Source organism: Crocodylus siamensis, chromosome 2, assembly GCF_052110815.1.
Source record: "Crocodylus siamensis isolate JL-2025a chromosome 2, ASM5211081v1, whole genome shotgun sequence".
NCBI lineage: Eukaryota > Metazoa > Chordata > Crocodylia > Crocodylidae > Crocodylus > Crocodylus siamensis.
Window position 1 is genome coordinate 229,773,001 of NC_143396.1, and position 20,080 is coordinate 229,793,080.

Genomic DNA, 20,080 nt, shown 5'->3' on the forward strand with positions numbered 1-20,080 from the left:
TTTTTTTTATAGTAGCATTTTCAATGATCCACGCAAAATTAGTTTCTTCCTGTGTTAGATGCTACTAAAATATAGACTCAACTGGTCATTTCTACCTTGAAAATCTTCCAGTTTAGACAGACTAAGGGTGGGGAGAAAAGTATATCATCCCCATTTTATGGATGAGTACTGAGGCACAGAGACTAAGGTCCAGATCCACTGAGATGGTTTGGTATCTAATTCTTATATACTTTATTTTTTAGATTATATCCTGCCCTATGCAAAAGGCTCAAAGCAGCTTACAATAAACAAGCAACATCTTGAAACCTGAGCACTCCATCTCCTCCCTTCCCCACAATCACTGCCTCCCTGCCCAAACCCCAAGGCAAGCCAATCCTCTCACTAATCCCAACTACACCTCCCAATCACCACTCACACCCAGTTACAAGCAACATTTTCCTATTATACTCACTGGGAGTTAGAAACCTGGGGTGCCTGCTCTGATGCACTGTAATTATTACATATGCAGCATATCCATCATGGGGTACATGAAACTCACTCATTCTTCTGAGAGAAATGATGGCCATCAAAAAGACTAACCTGAGGACAAGATGGTGTCTGGAGAACTCAAGAAGCTCAAAAGGGGGCTACATGAGCTTTAGAAGGTCCATGCTGGAATAGGTTCCCTAAACACTAGTCAGGTATGAATTAGGTCCCAAAGAAACTTGAATACTGTTGGCTGGGAGAAAAATAAGTGTGACTGTATCAGCAGCCAATGTATAATATTGCTGCTAGGTAGACCTAGGATGAATTGAAGAAAATGCAAAGTCCTTTAACTTCAGGAAGTAATTCAGGCTCTTTGGTACTGGGGCTTAAATTAGGTCTAGGCAATGTTTGGCAGCCCATATAGGGGGAAAAAAACCTTTTCCTTTTGGCAAAGAAAATTTTCCCTATAGATATCTTCCTGCTTTTTACCATGGTTTTCTGAACATTTAAGGAGCAATTGTTTTCCATTGACATCTGCCAGATGCCCAGTAAGTAAGTAACAAAGTTATACATTTTCCATGTGTAGAATCTAATTATTCAGGGGTCTTAAATTTGAATTAATCTTGGATTTGGGTAAACTTGGTGTATATATCACACAATACAGATATATATGGCACAAGCTTTTGTGGACTGAAGCTCACTTCACCAGAAGCTATGAAAGGGTGTGCCTATCCCCCCCGCCACTTAACCCCCATGCTGCCAGCACCACCTCCATTACCTACATGCCTTACATCTGCATCCCCATTCCCTGTGCCTGTACCCCCCCAGTGCCTGCCTCTCTCAGCACTTGTCCCCCTGGAAGCATGCCTCCTGTGCCTGTGTTCCCTGGAACCAACCCCCACACCAATTCTGCCCCCTTTTGCCTGTGCCTTCCTGGTGCTTGGTCCCCACCCTGGCTCCTGATAAGTGGTAGAAGTGGGGTGGGGGAAGAGGTGGGGAGCACAGAGAGGCTGCAGGGTGCAGCTGGGGGAGGGAGGGAGGACAGGAACTGTGGCTCTGATTCCATCCCCAGGCTTGGGGTCAGAGTTGGAGCCACAGCCGCTGCACTCCCTCCAACTTGTACTCATATTTAAGATGAGGGGATTTCCCCCCTCCCTCATGCTGAATGGGGGTGGGGGGAAACCCTTGTCTTGGATTCAAATAAATATAATACAACTTCTTTGGTTAGTTTATAAGGTGTAAATCTACCCTGCCTCCTACTTTATTTCAGACTAATACTGCTAACTATGTCTCTTCATCTATTTTTAATTGCTCCAGGCATCTTGCTATAGAAATAGTTGCCCAAAAAAGGCCTTCCATATCCATAAGACTGCCAAAGACAAACTACTTCTTATCCCCTGAATGTCTTCAGCTTTACATTCCTTTAAAATAAGGAGACAAGTATTCTAAACAGTGACTTGGCATTTGAACTCCACTGTTGTCTACTGTGCAAGAACAGACATCTGCATTTACAACGGTTGTTAAGTGTTTCCTCTTGACACATTAAACTAAGATGCAGTCAAGGAAACAGGTCAATTAATCCTCATTGTTAAGAGCTATCGAAAAAGCAAAAGGACTTCAATGTACTGTTCTTTCTGCTGATATAGACATTAATCACAATATAAATAAAGTACAATTTAAATGTTTACTTATAAGATATGTTTTTGGTCTTAAAACACCTACCTATTGCTTAAACAATGAGTATTACGCAACAAGGATGAACTTGCCATGCCTCATGTATTCAGTAATATCAGTAAGTATAGAAGCAATATGAGCATTAATACATAATGCCTGTCAGACTCCTTTACGAGGTTCTCAGAAAATAAACAATATGATATTGCTAAATATGTTTGAAGGCATTTTTTCATTACAGCATCAAAGGTAAAGTATATCACCAGTTCTTATTAAGTGATGAACCTATAATTACAAGATGATCAACAATTGCTGAATTCCGAGTGTTATCTGCTGTGGAATAAAACAGGAATCTTTTCTGGAAGAGCGCAGGTGAGCCTGTGTTTTTCACAGATTTCACTCTAATATTTTTATACCAGCTGGCTCATTCTTACTCCAGTAGCCAAATCTGGAATACAGTGCATTAATTTAAGACTCAAGCTGAGATGATCCACATGGGCTGAGAAAGAACAGGCAGTAGCTGTTCCCTTTGCTACACTTGCCTGTGCTGGGAATGGTTTTGGATGATAGATCTACATAGTTTACATGAAGTGTACAACCACATTAGTTCTGCAGCTATCCAGGCTTACTATGCCCACAGAAAAGCGAGAACAGGGATTGTCTTGCACATGAAATATCAAATACTGTTTACAGGAGAAAAAATTCAGCCTAGTAAATAGAATGGGACAGAGAGAGGAGTCTTCAAACTTTTTTTTAAAGTGTGGCCACATCTTAGAAAGAGTTCCACAATACCTGCTGCCCTTTTAGAACTGCAAAATAGCAGCTACAGCCATTGTTCAAGTGTAAGATGAGGAAAGCACACATTCACTTTTTGTCTTAAGTGTTTATTACATTTTTTGGAAAAGAAAACATTTCCTTTCCCTCTTCATTACATCTTCCCTGTTGTTTCTTATGTTTGTCTTGCCAACTCTACTTCCTCACATGAGCTTCCCTGTTATCTGATCCTTCTCTATTTCTGCTTTCCTGACACTTAGTTCCCTTCTCCTTAGGTGCATGGCCCTAAGGAATCCTCTTGCCCTTATTTTCTCCAAGATCTAGCATATGGCTTTCTCCCTTCTTTCCCCTATTGGTGGCTGGTAGTTCCAGTCCATCATACTAATAGCACTTCCCCAAGAATATTTCTTCATTCCTGTCCTCCTTTCACATAGTAAAAACCCTTAGTAAAAATAAAACAAGTCAGACACTCTCAATGCTTTTTTTTTTTTTCTGCAAAGAGGCTGCACACCTGTAACAGCAGCTGGAAACCTGAACTCAATCTGAAGTCAATGATAATTGCAGGTGCTCAATGCCTTTGAAAAAAATCAGATCCAATGTGTCTTCAGAACCAGAACTAGAAGTCACCTTTGAAAATTCTGACCTTCAACCCATCTGGAAAATGAGCGCAACACTGTCATATCTCTGAGGAATTTTGTGAAGCTTGCTCATTGTAAAGTACTTTGATAGCTTCAGAAAGAAAAGGCAAAGCACTACTATCAAACCCACAAATTAATCTTTTAAACTATAGCTTGGTGGATATTATGGTTTAGCATTTGCCAATAAGGGAAGGGAAAAAAAACTGTGGTTCCTATCCTTCCCTTCAGCTGCTGCACTAAAAAAATAGTTATGAATTATATACTTACAATAAGTAACTATTTATTTAACTGGAACTAACCACTCTCTACTAACATTAGCTACTAGGTTATCTTAGCTAAATTAATGATGTCAGAGATCATGACACCAAATGTTTTTCTTTCTGTATCTAAAAGGTATGGAGGAAGAGAGCATTATTCCTTTTTTCTTTTTAATTTAGAATGGCAATTCTGAGCAACCTTACCTTCCTTTGGAGAAATACTGTGCGGTTTGTGGTCTTGCATTTAGAGCACTGTGCATATCTCAGGAAGGCTGGATTCTATTCTCAGTTCCATCACCACTTGAATAGCACCTTGACATACATAGCGTATAGACTGGTGCCATAAGAACTTTTGAAAAGTGCTGAGAGGTGTTAGGGAAAAAAAACAACTAACCTAAACAGATAAATGCAGGCTCAGGCTCGTTCTTTCTGAACCACACCCCATTTCCACTGTTAGACCTCTCTGCAAGGAAGCAAGAATTTTAATATATAAATTAGTTTTTGAAACCAAGTGCCACTCAATTCACGAGTTATGGAGGGATGCCTCAAGTTTGATAAGTGCCTCAAGAACAAAAAGGTTGAGAACCACTGGAATAGACAAATGTACACTAGTAGCAACTTCAACATGGGAGGAGTGGAGCTGCTGCTGCTCAGGACTGTCACACAAGTGTAGCAAAACAGCCCCAATTTACACTCTGCTTCCTCCAAAGTACGGTGACTGAGCTCACTTGTATCACAGAGCAATTGCAGCGTAACAGTTGCTGCACACTCCTGAGCAGCAGCTTCCTCTCCCCTTCTGAAGCCACTGCAAAAGTATACGTTTGTCTGTAACCAGAGAGTGTTGTGTTAAACAATAAAAATGATGTAATAACCATGTTTGTCCTACATTCCTAAAAGGTACCCAAACTTCCAGCTCGGGTAAGACTTCTTTAAAAATGAATATGGTGCCTTTGTTTGCAAATTTCTCCTTTTGGTTGTTGCGACAGAGAACACATGATCTTCCATAGAATAATACAGTTGCATTTTCCTATATCTTTCATCTAAACATCTAAAAACACCTTGACTGTAAACATTACTTAAATCTCACAAAACCACCAGAGAAGCAGTTAAGGAAAAATATATAAGGACTATTATGAAGTGCATGTAACACCTCAAAAGTACAATGCAATAACAAAAGATGTGCAAAACACCTCATTCAATGGAAACTGCGAGAAGTTTGTACAGGAAGAGCAGGAATTTACCCTAGTCATAGGAATTAGAAGTCAATCCCCTGTCATAGGAGGTATAATGATTACAACCTGCTAGGAAAATGATACTCGGACTGCACCTCCAAAGCCACAAGTGTCTCTTCAAATTATCATCTGCAGCTCTTCACAGATAGTGTTATCAGAGTTACTGCATATATTAGGTATTACTTTCCTACAGCCACAAACAACACAACACATTCAACTACATGCCATTGTTTTTCCTTTTGAAGTGTTTGCTACGATGCACCAAGGGACTGTTGCGGCTCTTTGGCTCTCTCCGATTGCTCATGTAACTTCATGACCAAGTCAGAACTCAGAGTCCCTATAGCAAGACCTTATCCAGAGAACACAAAAAGAGGACTTACAGGACACTGCTTACTAAGAGACAACATTCTAGAGAATTAAGCCTGAAGGTAGAGTTTTCTCATCTGCTTTTCAGTATTCAGCCAACTAACCAAGTACCTGAGATAATAGTTGGCACCACACAACTTTGCTGTAAGGAAATACAGTAATCACAGGCAAACTCATGAAAGAAAGCCATACTGTATGGCAGTGTTACTTAACTCCTTTGGTAACTGATGATATCACTACAATAAGGAAGCTGTTTGAAACTGAATCTCTATGTCAGTGGTTCTCAACCTTTTTAGACTTTGAGGCAACCTTGGAAAATGCCAGCTCTTATTTTTCACCCATTCCCTACTACAGAAAAACAAGAGAGCAGTGTTCCTGTTGCAAAGAAATCAGAAAGACCGCAACAGGTCAGAATATTTTAATACTACAGGTTCCTATTTGAAATCTTTGGGCTTACTGTGTCAATCGTGTTTGCACACCTAACAGTACTAACATTGTGTGGCACACAGATGCACCTTTAAGGAATCTCAAGCCACCCCAGGTTGCCCCTCTATGTTCTCAGTGGTTGACTACTGATCTAAAACCTGGAATTAAATACAATTCATCTCATTAAAAAATGTTAAGCATCTGACAAATGCACAAAAAGCAAAGCAATATTACATTTCTCCCACATCCCTTCAATAAATTACATATGTACCTTATTAATCCTAGAACCATCATGGTAAAGAGAACCACTTATTGTTCCAAATCTCTCAGAGCACCAATTATCTTTAAACCCTTCCAACTGAATCTGATGTTGTTCCATTAAAAGACAGACATGCCATTGGAACAATGTGGTTTAGAATAACATAAAAGGTACACAGGGCAGTATACAACATCTATTTACATTTAGTATCATGGATGTTCAGCCATTACACAATGACAGTTTAGAGCATTTTAAGTTCTTCTTCAATTCTAATATTTTCTTAATAGAAGAAACAGTATTTTGTTGCCCCAGCCAATGTTGAAATTTCCATATGGCAAACTTTGTTCGTTGCCTATCCCGTCTGGAGTGAAGTTGATATGGTTTTATTTATCAATGTCTTGTACTAAAAATATGTTGGTCAGAAAGCCAACCACACTGACAACAATCAAAGAACCATTGTTTTTAGTGCATTGTTATAAAGATAAGAGATTGAAAAGAAGTCATTGTGCATGGTGCCACACAAAATTTAATCACTAGAGGATGTCAGTTTACAGAAAAAACAAATAATAATATGTATTTACCAGTGAAACATTTATCTTCTAATGAGAATCTTTAAAGTACAAGCAAAGTTCACTTAACACCCAGATTTTTAGGGAAATGAGCAGAGGGCAGAAGCCATTGTTCACTGGTTCTACATTTCTTCAGCTACCAAAATAAAAATGCCCCCAACATCCTTCTCCTTCCCCACCCAACTATGCCAAGCAGAAACTAGCATTGTGGAAAATGTGACTCATTGTCTTTGTACTCTCCAAGCCTTTAACTTCAACACTGGCTCCAAGAATAAAACTGAGTACTGTGAACATTGCTCCTAGTATTACAGGAACTATATTGCCCTCCACTACAGAAAAGGTGTGGACAAATTGGAGAGTCCAGCAAAGAGCAACAAAAATGGTTTGGGGGCTGCAGCGCATGACTTATGAGGAGAGGCTGAGGGAGCTGAGTTTCTTTAGTTTAGAGAAGAGAAGACTGGAGAGGGGATTTGAGAGCAGCCTTTGACTACCTGAAGGGTTGTTCCAAAGGAAATGGAGCTAGACTCAGTGATGACCAGGGATCCAGGTTTTCTGTTTCCCACAGAAAAACGGAGAAAACCATGGATTTCCTGTTTTTAATCAGAGAAAACACGGATTTCCTTTTTTAGCAGAGAAATCCGCAGATTCTCCACTTTTGCAAAGAGCTCTTGCAGGCTGGCACAGCTCCAGCCTGCAAGAGCTGATTGCAGAAAGGGCAGGAAACACCCATCCCTAGCCAGAGGGGGAGGTGGGGGGAGGGCAGGGTCTGAGCCTCTGAGGTAGCCAAGGCTGGGCTGAGGCTCACGCTAGCTTTTTGCCCCTAGAGCATGGAGGTAAGTGGAGCTATGGGGTAGGGCTGGGGAAGATAGTTGGGGGCCGAGGGAACAGGAGGTGCTGTTGACCCCAGGCCATACATAGCAGCTGGGAGCAGGACCAGGGGGTGAGGGCAGGGGTGCCCCTCTGCAGGGGGCTTTGTGGGCAAGCAATGCCGGGTGCAGTGCCATGGGCGGGCTGAACACATGCTGCCTGGCTGCCTGTCTAGGAGGAAGGGGAGAGGGAGGCTGGCATGCAGCCGGAGCACAACTCTGTGGCCAGCTCTGCAGCCATGGTGAGGGATGGGGATGCAGGCTCACACACAGAGGCTGCTGTTGCTTACCTGGAGGGCCATGGTGGTGGTGATGGCCGCTGCCAACAAAACCTCCCACTGCCACCGCAGAGCTGTGTGGCCACTGGTGCGGGACAGTGGTGGGGACGGAAATGTCCGTGTGCGACCCGGCCACCACTACCTTGCGCCACGCCACTCCCACTGGCTGCACAGCTCTGGGCACAGCTCCATAGCAGCAGCGGGAGGTTTTGTAGGCAGTGGCAGTTACCACTGGCACAGGCGGCTCCACAGGTATGCAGCAGCGGGCAGTGACTGCCGCTGCGTACAAAACCTCCCGCTGCCACCACGGAGCTGTGCTCGGAGCTGTGCAGCCGGCGGCGGCAGCAGCACAACGCAGCACGGGGTGGTGGTAGGAATGACTGTGTGCCGCCTGGCCACCACCACAATACTGCTGCCACCCAGTGGCTGACTGCACAGCTCCAGGCATGATTCCACAGCAGCAGCGGGAAGTTTTGTAGGCAGCAGCCATCACCGCTGTCACGGCCCTCCAGGAAAGTGGAGGCGGCTGCCGCATGCAAGCCCCTGTCCCCATGCCCTCATCCCTCGCTACAGCTGCAGAGTCAGCCACGGAGCTGTGCTCCAGCTGCACGACAGCCTCCCTCTCCCCCTCCCCTGGGCAGGTGACCAGGCAACATGTGTGCAGCCTGCACAAGGTGGGCACCACCACATTGTGCCCTGCATCACTTGCCCACAAAGCCCCCCAACAGAGGGGCATCCTTGCTCTCACCTTCTCGCCCTGCTGCCAGCTGCGGTGTGCTGCCTGGAGCTGGCAGCACCCCCACTCCCTCAGCCCCCAACCATTTATCCCAACCCTGCCCCACAGCCCCCAAGCTCCACTTACCTCTAGGATCCCCCACACACACTTACCTGCTGGGGTGGGTGTCAGCATCTGTGTGTCTGTGCCTGTGTATCTGTGGGTCTGGGGGGCTGCTGCAAGTGCATCCGGAGGGCTGTTGAGACTGTGGGGGGGTGGGAGTGCGGGGCAGCAGCAGTGCTGAGTGGGGGCTGTGGGGGGCCTTTAATTTTTATCACAGATTTGGGGTTTTTAAATCAGAGAATTTGCAATTTTTAATCAGAGAAAACCAGGATCCCTGAACAAGGAGCAATGGTCTCAAGCTGCAGCAAGGGAGGTTTAGGTTGGAAATTAGTAAAATGCTTCTCACTAGGAGGGTAGTAAAGCACTGGAACAGGTTACACAGAGAGGTGGTGGAATCTCCATCCTTGGAGGTTTTTAAGGCCTAGGTTGAAGCCCTGACTGGAATGATTTAATCAGGAATGGTCCTTTTTTTGACCAGGGGGTTGGATTAGATGACCTACTGAGGTCCCTTTCAACCCTAATTTTCTATGATTCTGTCATGCTTATTCAGCTCTCAGTGACACCTGTGCAAGTTTACCATAGGCAATGGAATTGCATAAATGTAATGATCAGGATTTAATAAACCATTGTGTTGATGATTGACAAAATGAATTTATCCGACTTATCTAAGGAGCAAAGAGCAGTAAATTCTTTTCTTAGTCACTTTTACCAATGGATATAACTGAATGCACATAGGGAGATTCCTAAAGCAAATAGGGCCTGTTTTTTTCTTTATGTATTTATTTTATATTTTGCTAGTACACTTAAGAATCGTTGGCTTACTGAATAAAGAAAGTGTATCTTATTAGATTTTTGCCACGATACCTTTATTACCTCTTTATTTAACCAAGCAAATTTTGAAATATCAGACTGGAAGAAGCTCTAGTCAGTAATAAAAGTTTTTCAGTTCTTTAATTTAAAATGAAAGCTATTCACAATTGCAAGGGAAGGTCTGTTTTGAAGTCCAATGCTGCCATTTAAAAATGTCATTATTTCTCTGTTTATCATTAGTGTAGAAACATCTACTTTGATTCTGTGGACTAACTAAGCCAGAGAATGTGCTTAGAACATCATCATTCCCTTCCCCCTGTATCTCAGCACAAATTATTTTTCATTTTTAAGTGGGATCCTCATGGTTCCATCTTAGATGATCAATTTCAATGCTCATCACAAAGCTGATAGACAATCAAAGTACTGTCTATCAATTACTACAAAGAGCAATAGAGCACTTATATTTTAAATGAAGGACAGTGACAAAAGCATAAGTGGAATACAGTATTGAAGCATAATAAACAGACTATGAAAATCAAAGTGCAGAAATCTTCCCCACTCTTACATCCCCACACTTCTCAACAGGCACAAAAATAAAAGACCAAACAGGACTTGCCAGTGATCACACAAACACAAAGAGCAGAAGGAACATTACTCACCACTTCCTGAGATGCATATTTAGGATCTTCGGGATCAACTGACCAATAGCAGTAATCAAAACTAAATGCCACAATCTTCTCCCTTGAATCCCATGGGCCATCAAGCCTATTGTCCACCTGGAGGGAGCAAGAGAAGGATATAAACACACTATTTTAAGACTTATGAAAGAGCAATAATTTTAAAAATAAACTAAATTTGTCCAGGATATGTTCTTCCCCTCTCCCAAAACAAGAATTCATGGCTTCAAGTTCATCCTGTTTATTCGTTTTTCTGCACAAGAGTCAAAAAGAAAAATTATGGATGGATCAATCACAAAGGTGCTGGGACCAAACTTGCACAAAACCATTCTTTTTCCAACTCACAAAATTTAAAAAAGTGCAGTTAAGAGTTTTCTATGTAAACTTTTCAAGCCCTTTACAGACATTACTGAATTATTTTTCATAGCATCTATGCCAAGTGTGAAAGCCTTATCCTTTTTTTTAGATGGAAGAAGTGACAGACAGAGATGTTAAATAACTTGCTCCAAGTCGCAACAAACATATGGTGGAGCCAGAACTACAATCCCCACTTTCACACTCCCACCTTTAAACATAAGTCTGTCCTCTCCACTTTCTCTTCAACTATATTAACAGTTTGCAGTTTACTTCCTTCAGTGGGATACAAAGTTAAAAATGGCAAAGGCAAATGTTGCATTTTGATTAGTCATTAATCACAACCTAATCCTCCTGATACAATGTTTTATGTTGAAGTTACTTCCCCTTACTACTGCCTGCTTTACAAATGCCATGTCCTCTTTACAATGTTAATCTGAATGATCAGTACCTGTGTCTGAGAATCCAGGTAAGACAATCCTGTGTGCGAGTCACTGTGTGGCAAAACCAAATGCAGCCACTGAGCCACTCTGGGTCCCCCCCAAGCGAATTATGGAAGAACTTGTCTGTTCTTCTGGGTACAGATGGGGAATCTTGGGAAGGTACCAGAGGACTATCAGCATTCAATTGCTTTAGCCTGCATCCTCACTGCAAAGTGGGCAGATTACCAGCTCAAATAAATCTGTACAGCTTCAGTGAAAATAGCCATCAAGTTTCCCAGGGACACTTTATAAATTTATACAATCTATAAAAGTAAAAATGTGCATGTATGTTTTTAGGATATGAACAGTTTTAGCTTTAATTATTAATTCCAATAATTAATGGCATATATTATTTTTTTCCATCTAGGGAATGGTGTAATCCAGTTTTCAATTTTTAATCTACTTTTAACATACTTTTTTCTTCCTAGAGCTGAAGCAGTCAATATACTGAAGTTAGGAGAAGCTGTTTAAAGCATTTAGCAATTTTAGACATGAAACCAGGGATCATGCTCTTTAAATATGGACTGCAGGACCATGATCAATATTCATAATCTTAAACTCTTTAGGGGAAGTCTTTAACTTTTCAATGACTCTGTGAAGTGACATGTTTGCTTGTATCTCTGTCCATATATTAATATTCATTATCAGAAAGGGAGAATCAAGTAGTTAAGGAAATCAAATACATCCTGCTACAGAAATAACTCCTTGATTCCTTGGAGAAGGCTAAATTTGTTTACATGAGACTCATAGGCAAAGTGCTTCCCCAAGGAACTGTCCCTTCCTATTCCTTTGATAAAGGAAGGGAACTGTGAGTCATTGGTGTAGACAGAAATAGCAGAGTACCTATGTAACACAAATATTAACAATAACATGGGTAACCTCAACATCTGCAGTAACTTCAGAAAAGGAAAAATGTTAAATTCAAGGTTAAAGTTAATCAGCACTTTAACAAGCCACTGATTTTTCTACAGTTTTCAGGAATAGTGGTTAATAATTACCTACCTTAAATTCTCTTGATGAAAAGTAATACACATGCTACTTATTATAATAAATTGTGAAGACTGCTACAGAAACAGTTTACAGAAGCCCACCTAAGGAGGCTGTTTGCTAACAGTAGTACATTTATGTACATTTATCCTTAAAAGTAAAAAGGACCTTATGTGTGGAGAAGGTCATATGATTCCAAATTAGTCATGCTGAATTTAGTGACAACTGATGCTTCCTTTTGCTAGCATTAAAATTTTAAGTAGCCTATTATTAGATCATTCCAAAGGATTACCTCCAATAACAAGGTTTGTACTATGCTATCATTTGGAGCCATTTTTATGCTGTAACCAAGAGAGGTTCTCTCCACTGCACTCTCCAGCATGGGCAAATGGGGCAACTGAGAGCCTTCACCAACCACCAAAGCAAGACAAAATTAATTCTCCCCATCAGCAAATGCAGCTCTTGTAGGAACTCTTAGGTCTCCAAATAGACCTATCTGATATTTCATCTAGCGGAACGGTCCACTGCTTTGTTTCTACAGACCATGAAATAAACACAGTTCCCTTTTAAAGGTTCACAGCCTTAACTAGACTCAGCTACACCCAATTACTTCAGCCACATATCTGAAGCCTAAAGATGGAAGAAGGGATTCTCAGGTCAGTCTGATCACACAGACTAAAACAACTGCTGAGATTTAAGCCTCAAGTCCCTGTAACATTACCATTGTGGCCAGTGCTTTCTCTAAGCAGACAACAGGGATAGAGGATATTACAGCTGGAGGCCAAAGAGACATCCAACAGCCCATCACATTCTTGAGAAGTGTAGGAGGGAAGCTCTCCTTTTTCACAAACAGTTCAGAACATGTTGAATACCAGATTTGGAAAAAAGTCTTTTTAGGTTATTTCCATTTGGGTACTCAAAATCACTGGTCACTTGGAAATTTTGGTTTAGTGGCTTAATCTGAACTACTGAAGTATTTAGGTTGCATGCCAAATACTTTCTAATCCATAGCCAGTTTTCTAAAATATTTGATTTTTTTTTCATATCATCACATATTCTATGCCAGGGCTTGTTTACTTGGACCACTATGAGCATGTGCTCTGAGCTTTATGGCCTTTTCCACTTTTTTCCTAACAAAAAAGGGTTAGTATACTTCTCTAAAACATCCTAGGAGCAAAGTATAAGCTGTTAACTTCTACAGCCTATTAGAGCATTTGCAGATGCAAAATGTTTATCTAATTTACCTGTGTTCTAAATTTATTCCACAGGGACCTCTTTGTTAAAGGTCTGCACCTACATTACACCCTTCAGATCTGTTTTGAAGATGGGATTATAGCAAAATATTTTAATATCTTTGAAGCATATAAATATCAGGATTTGCCCAACTCAAAAACAATGGTCTGTGCAAAATAATCATTTTTGTAACCTTACTGAAACTTCACAATTACTTTGGTCTGTTCATGTACTTTACTTGCTTTATACAAATCAAGTACATATACTCTATTCAAAAGTACATCTCCTCATACGGGCATGACCCATGGAACAAGAAGTTCATAAAGATACCAGTAGCTCTACTGTTGGAGTAAACTGTAGACTACTCCCAGTAGCTCAATGTACCCAAGTCCTAAGCCTCTGTGTCTTAGTTTTAGTAGGCCAGGAAATCCTAACCTGAAGTTTTTAAAAGGGAGATGAGAAACTGGTGTAACAGCTGCTGCTGGATTTGCAGCAGGACTCAGGATCCCTGCAAAGGCAGAGCGTGAAAGTTTGCAGAAAGTTGAAGGAAGTCGTTGCTTGCAAGAGCATATGCATGTTTGCGATTGGCTCCTGAGGCAGAAGAGGGGAGGGAACTCAGCCTGGCTCAGAGAAGGGAAGGAGCCTGGGGACCACAGAGCTTGAGGAAGGACTACCTGCAGCCTGCTTGTGAAGTGAACCTGTCCTTAGTGATGGGGAGAAGATAACCCAGTATCCTTTTTCCCTGTGAGGTAGAGGGACCCGTCTGTGGTAAGAGATCACAGACAGCTGGAGCAGAGGAGAGCTTCTTTTTCCCACGCAGGCTCTAGCAGAGAGCAGGACTTTCTGAAGCAGCAGCACCAGCCATGGTTATTGTGTTGGGATGTGAAGGAGAGCTGATGTTTGTGTTAACCCTGTGTGCGCCTGCTGAAATTCACTGGAGTCTCAAGGTTTAAGCTGGGGAGTTGTAATGAGGGTGTCTTTGATTAAATATGTATGGAGTGTTTTAGTTCATTGATACCTGCCTTTGACAATTAGAGTATTGATGTCCTGTTCAGCTATTAACCTCATTCCTATGTTGACTGTTTTGTAAATAATAAACTATGTAAATAGTTAGCTTGTATGTACTCCAGTGTGTGGGGAAACCACAAGAAAGCACTCCATGGAGAGGTGGCCTCAGGCTTAGGGGCTGGGAGGTTGACTGAGACTGTTTGACACCTGAGGAACCTGAATCCGGAGGTGGCTGTGGGTAGCACTGTGGCTAGATGGTTATTGTAACATTCATAACTTTTATAAGTTGTCTATCTTTTGCTAATTTGAATTTTAGAGACAAAGTTCTGAATGTCTGAAAAAATAATACTTTAGCAGCAGACCCAAACTTGCAAACTGGAAACAGATAGGAAGGGTGAAGCTGAACTCCTAAATAAGTTCTTTGCATCTGTATTTCTGAGCACGGATAAAGTCATGTCTCCCAAAGGGACAAAAGACAGGCACAAAAGGGACTCCAATCCATCAACAGTTAGCACTGACCTAGTAAAGGAACATTTGGAGGGGCTGGATGTGTTTAAGTCAGCAGGCCCAGATGATCTTCATCCAAGGGTGCTGAAGGAATTGGCTGGTGTCATAGCAGTTGTTAGCACTGGTGCAGTTGTTTGAGCACTCATGTTATTCAGGATGGGCCCCAGAGGACTGGAAAAGGGCCAGTGTGGTCTCTATTTTCAAGAAGAGGAGAACGGATGATCCGGATAACTATAGGCTGGTTAGTCTCACCTTTATCCTTGGGCAAACCTTTGAAAAAATTATTAATGATCACATTTGTGGGAGTTCAGTAGAAAAATAATGCTGAAAGGCAACCAGCATGGCTTCATAGCAGGTAGATCCTACATGCCTAACCTTGTTTCTTTTTATGACCAGGTCACAAATTGCTTAGATACAGGAGCTGAGGTAGATGTCACATACTTGGATTTTAAAAAGGTCTTTGATACAGTGTCACATCCCATTCTTACAAATAAATTAAGCGGTTGTTATGCAGATGATTACACAGTCAGGTGGGCGGGGAGAATTGGTTTATGGGACACATCTGGAGGGTGGTGATGGACGAGTCGTTTTCGACCTCGAAAAATGTGGGCAGTGGAGTTTCCCAAGGTTCGGTCCTTAGACCAGTACTGTTCAATATCTTCATCAGCGACTTGGATGAGGGCATGGAAAGCACTCTGTCCAAATTCGTGAATGACACCAAATTATGGGGCAAAGTAAACACATTGGAGGGGCAGGAGCAGATTCAGGCAGTCCTCGACTTACAACGTTTCGAGTTACAACGTTTTGCACTTACAACATCTATAAACTGATGCCCTGTTTCAACTTTCTGACATCAGTTTTGACTCTACAACGCTTGATCTGATGCAGTCCCCCGGCAGCGAACAAGTTCACTGCATTGCCCATCTCCCTGGAGAACATCTGTCCAAACTTCCTTGGACATTTTCTTTAAGAAAGCAGACAAGACTCCAGAAGAACCTGCAGCCAAGACTTGTGAGAAGACTCCAGCCAAGAACCCTTCAAAAAGTCCAACCGAGAGCCCTTCAAAAAGTCCAGCAAAATCACCTCAAAGAACTCTTTCCAAATCAATATGATTGTTATTTACAATATAAATACATTAATGTAGCTATATTACTCATCTATAATGGATTGAGTACAAAATTCTGGGGTAATTTTGGTGAAAATAGCGTATCGGGTTCAGGAACCGATTCCCCATTTATAACATTGTTTCTTATGAGAAAACTGGTTCTGAGTTGCAACATTTTGACTTAAGACTGCAGTTTTCAGGAACCAATTGTGTCGCAAGTCTGAGGACTGCCTGTTTTGGGAAAGCGGACAGATCAGAATAGGATGTTATTTAACGAAAATAAGTGCAAAGTGCTGCATATAGGGAGAAAGAATCACCAACAGACCTACAGACTGGGAGGTAACTTTCTAAGCAGCAGATAGGGATCTCAGAGTTATCGTTGACTCCAAAATGAACATGAGTCATCAATGTGACGAAGTGATAAGTAAAGCCAACTGCACTCTTTCATGCAGTAGAAGGTACATCATGAACAGGTCTAAGGAGGTTATACTTCCCCCTCTGTGCAGCATTGGTACGACTGCAGCTGGAGTACTGCGTCCAGTTCTGGGCACCACACTTGAAGAGGGATATGGATAACCTTGAGAAGGTCCACTGGAGGGCTACTCATATGGTTAAGGGCCTGCAGGTAAGATCCTACGAGGAGAGATTGAGGGACCCTAAACATCTATGAAGGTGGCCTGCCTGGAGAGATACTTACACCAGGCCACATGCCAACAAATATTAATGGGGCTCAGAGAAGGTTAAGAGTCTGCACCCAGGTAAATAACTTGAATAACTATGACCCTAATACTGTACATGATGGAGAATGCAATTTTACACTATATAAGTATCACCTTTCCCTTTTACACATGCAGGAGAGAGACTGATCTCCTGTATACCATCAACTGCCCAGACTTAGAAGCCAACACAAAGAAAAAGCATAATGAAAAGGGGTTAACAAAGAGAAAAAGTCTGCTTATTTGGTTCTTGCCAAGCTTCCTCCTAGGAAACTTAAAATATTACAGCAGTTTTCCTGAAGAAGCCATCTAAAATAATTGGGTTGACAGACAAAAATAAGCAAAAAAGAAAAATCAAATATCAGTCCTTTAGAATTCCCACAGTAATCTTTGTAATTCTACAGTTTACTTATCTCCAGGGATCTGGGTTTTCTGTTTCCCATGGAAAAATGGAAAAAATATGGATTTTCCCGTTTAACCAAGAAAAATGCAGATTTTTCATTTGAACAGAGAAACACACAGATTTTCCACTTTTGCAAAGAGCTCTCTGCAGGCTGGCAGAGTTCCAGTCTGCAAGGGCCTGGGGGGAATGGGAGAAGGGTGGTCAGGCAGGGTACGCCATACGCATGTGTGTGCTCACATGGCCGTCAGACAGCCTGGAGAGCAGCTCCCACCGGTAAGTCTGGTGGGGGAGAGAAGGGATTGATTCAGAGTGGAAGGAAGGAATTCAGAGAGTTGGGCAGGGCTGGGGCTGCTGCCCAGCTAGGGTACTACGTGGGACTTGGGGCCCAAGACTGGAATGTGCAGCCTCCGGGCCCTGGCGGAGTGTGGGACGGAGCCGTGCACGGTTCGTCCAGGAGGTGAAGGGGGGTGGGGCTGGCTCCCCACCACTGCACGCACTCCCAGGAGGGGCACGGGGGGCACATGCCCCCCAGATCTCTATGCCGGGTGGGGCTGGCTGTGGGTTGCCTGTAGTGGGATCAGTTTCCCTGCCCTGCTGCCCTCCCCCCATGGCCTCTGCAGCCCAGCAGGTGGGACCTAGCACAGCAGGGCAGAGTGGGGCTGGGTAGGGAAGCTCCTTGCTGCTGCAAACCCCGTGCTGCCCTAGCAAACCTCCCCCTGCCCACCCAAAAGCAGGGGCGGTGGCACAGATTTGCATACCTCACTGCTGCCAGCTGGGCAGGGGGCGGCTTACCAAGGTGGTGCAGAGTTCCTAACAGCAGCAATGAGCTTCCCTGTCCTGTTCTGGCCTTCCCAGCCAGGTCCCACCCACTGGGCCATGGAGGCCCCGGGAAAAGAGCAGCACGGCTGGGAGCTCTAAGCCTGCAGCAGGCAGCTTGCATCCATTCCCACACCCACAGGGCTCCACTTGGCCAATGCACTCCGCTCTGCTGCAGCAGCTGTTGCCTCCTACGGGCGGCAGCCAGGGCTTTGGCATTGCTGCAGGGTGGGGAGAGCGGGGGTGTGCAGGGGGTGCCCCCTCCGGCAGGGCTGGTAGGGGGCAGTGGGCTGCAGGTGGGAAGTAAGGGGCATTGGCAAGGCTGTGGCTTGGGAGTGAGGGACCTAGATGTGCATCCTGGTGAGCGAAGGGGACAGGGGGAGCTCTGATTTTCATGATAAAAACCCAAAATCAAATGCCAAAATATACAGGTATTTAGAATGTATTTAATTATAGTGACTGAGGCACTGGTAGGCTTCCAACTGCTTTAAAACTGTAAATAATAAAACATTGCATTCAATTGGTACCTATATGTAGAGTGGTGTTTCATTTGATGAGCACCTTGCCGGGGTCATCTGACCCCGGTGCTCTTTCCTGCTAAGGCAGGGGGTCGGACTAGATGATCTACCTAGGTCCCTTCTGACTCTAGCTACTATGAAACTATGAAACTATTTTAATTGTCAATTTGGAGTTTTTTAATCAGAGAATCTGCAATTTTTATCAGGGAATTTGCGATTTTTAAACAGAGGAAGCCAGGATCCCTGTTTATCTCCCTTTCAAGCACCACAACACAAATGAATTCACATTCAGGTAGGCTCTGGAGCACACTCAGGTAGGCTCTGGAGCGGTGAGAGACGCGCGGGTGAAGCCCGCTGCGCCCCCACTCCCCCGAAGCCCCCCAGACACCCCCTCAGCAGCCGCCGAGCCCCCTGCCGACCCCCAGCACAGCCGGAGGTAAGCGGGCTCATGGTGGGAAGGGGTTAAGTCCTCGCTTGCTTGGAGGAGGCCGCTGCCTGGTGCCAGGCTGGGTCAAGCCCCCGCCCAGGCCCCTACTTGGCCCAGCCCCCCAGGGAGCCCCGCGACCGGAGCCGCGGGAACAGGCTGCGTAAACAGGCGCTTGAGTTAGCGCGGAGTTCGCGCAGGGGAGGGTGTGGGAGGGCACGAGACCCTGCCTGCGACCCCCCCCCAGAGTAGTCAGCCCCAGCCGTAGCCAGCCTATCAGAGGCATGACATGGATGGGCACGCGCCACACCCCGAGGGTCCCCTCGGGCTCTGCAGCCCCTCCACTGGGCACCTCAGAGACGGCCACCCAGACAGAGCCCATGGTTCCGGGCTCCACGCAGATGGAGCCCCTGGCTCTTGGCTGCGGGGGCTGCCTGTCCCTTTTTCAGGCTCTGGGGCCCGGGAGCATGGCCCCCTCCCCTTGCGGGGTCTGCTCCCTACTGGGGTCTCTGGCGCGTCAGCTGGAGGAGCTCCAGGCCACAGTCCAGAGACTGCGTGCCATCAGGGACTGTGAGCAGGAGATAGACTCCTACTGCCAGACCCTTCTCCCCCGGGAGCCGCAGGGGAGAGCTCCGTCTCCCTCCGCGACTAAGGAGGACTCTGGGACCTCCCGCTCTGCCCAGTCAGGGGCATGGACCAAGGTGGTCAAGGGCCCCAAGGCCTGCTGCACCAAGGCGCCTGCCCCGCCGGAGCTTAGCAACAGGTTCGCACCTCTTGCAGCCCCAGCAGAGCCCACGCAGTTGCCAGCTCCCGCAGGCAACCCAGGCTCGACCGCAGCTACTGGCCTTGCTCTCCCCAGGACAAAGCGTAAGGTGTTTGTTGTGGGAGACTCCATCCTGCGGGGCACTGAGGGGGCAATCTGCCGCCCCGACCCCTTAGCCCGGGAAGTCTGCTGCTTCCCGGGGGCCCGCATCCGAGACATTGCGGAGAGGATCCCGCAGCTCCTCTGGCCTACAGACCACTACCCCATGCTCCTGATTCATGTGGGCACCAATGACACGGCTCGCAGAACCCCCAGCCAGGTCATGAGGCGCTACAGGGAGTTGGGAGCGGGGCTTAGGGGTCTGGGAGCTCAGGTGGTGTTTTCCTCGATCCTCCCAGTCTCGGGCTATGGGCTGAGGAGGGAGAGGAGGATCCATGCGGTGAACCAAAGACTGCGGCGCTGGTGTTATCGGGAAGGCTTTGGCTTCCATGACCACAGCCCGCTCTTTGGAGAGAGAGGCAGCGAGCTGCTGGGAAGAGATGGCCTCTACCTCTCTCCCCTGGGGAGGAGGCTCTTCTCAGCCAGGCTGGCTGACCTGCTCCACCGGGCTTTAAACTAAGCCCGCTGGGGGATGGGGG

General features: G+C 44.7%; 1 protein-coding gene across 5 annotated transcripts in view; it reads right to left on the minus strand.

Moving 5' to 3' along the window:
- The window catches only part of STARD9 (StAR related lipid transfer domain containing 9), a 232,345-nt gene that overhangs the window by 187,541 nt on the left and 24,724 nt on the right, over positions 1-20,080 (minus strand). For all 5 annotated transcript variants that reach the window (XM_090033337.1, XM_090033336.1, XM_090033335.1 and 2 more), the window contains exon 3: positions 10,109-10,225. In XM_090033337.1, coding sequence (XP_089889463.1) covers positions 10,109-10,225 — 117 coding nt within the window. The remainder of the gene's footprint in view (positions 1-10,108; positions 10,226-20,080) is intronic.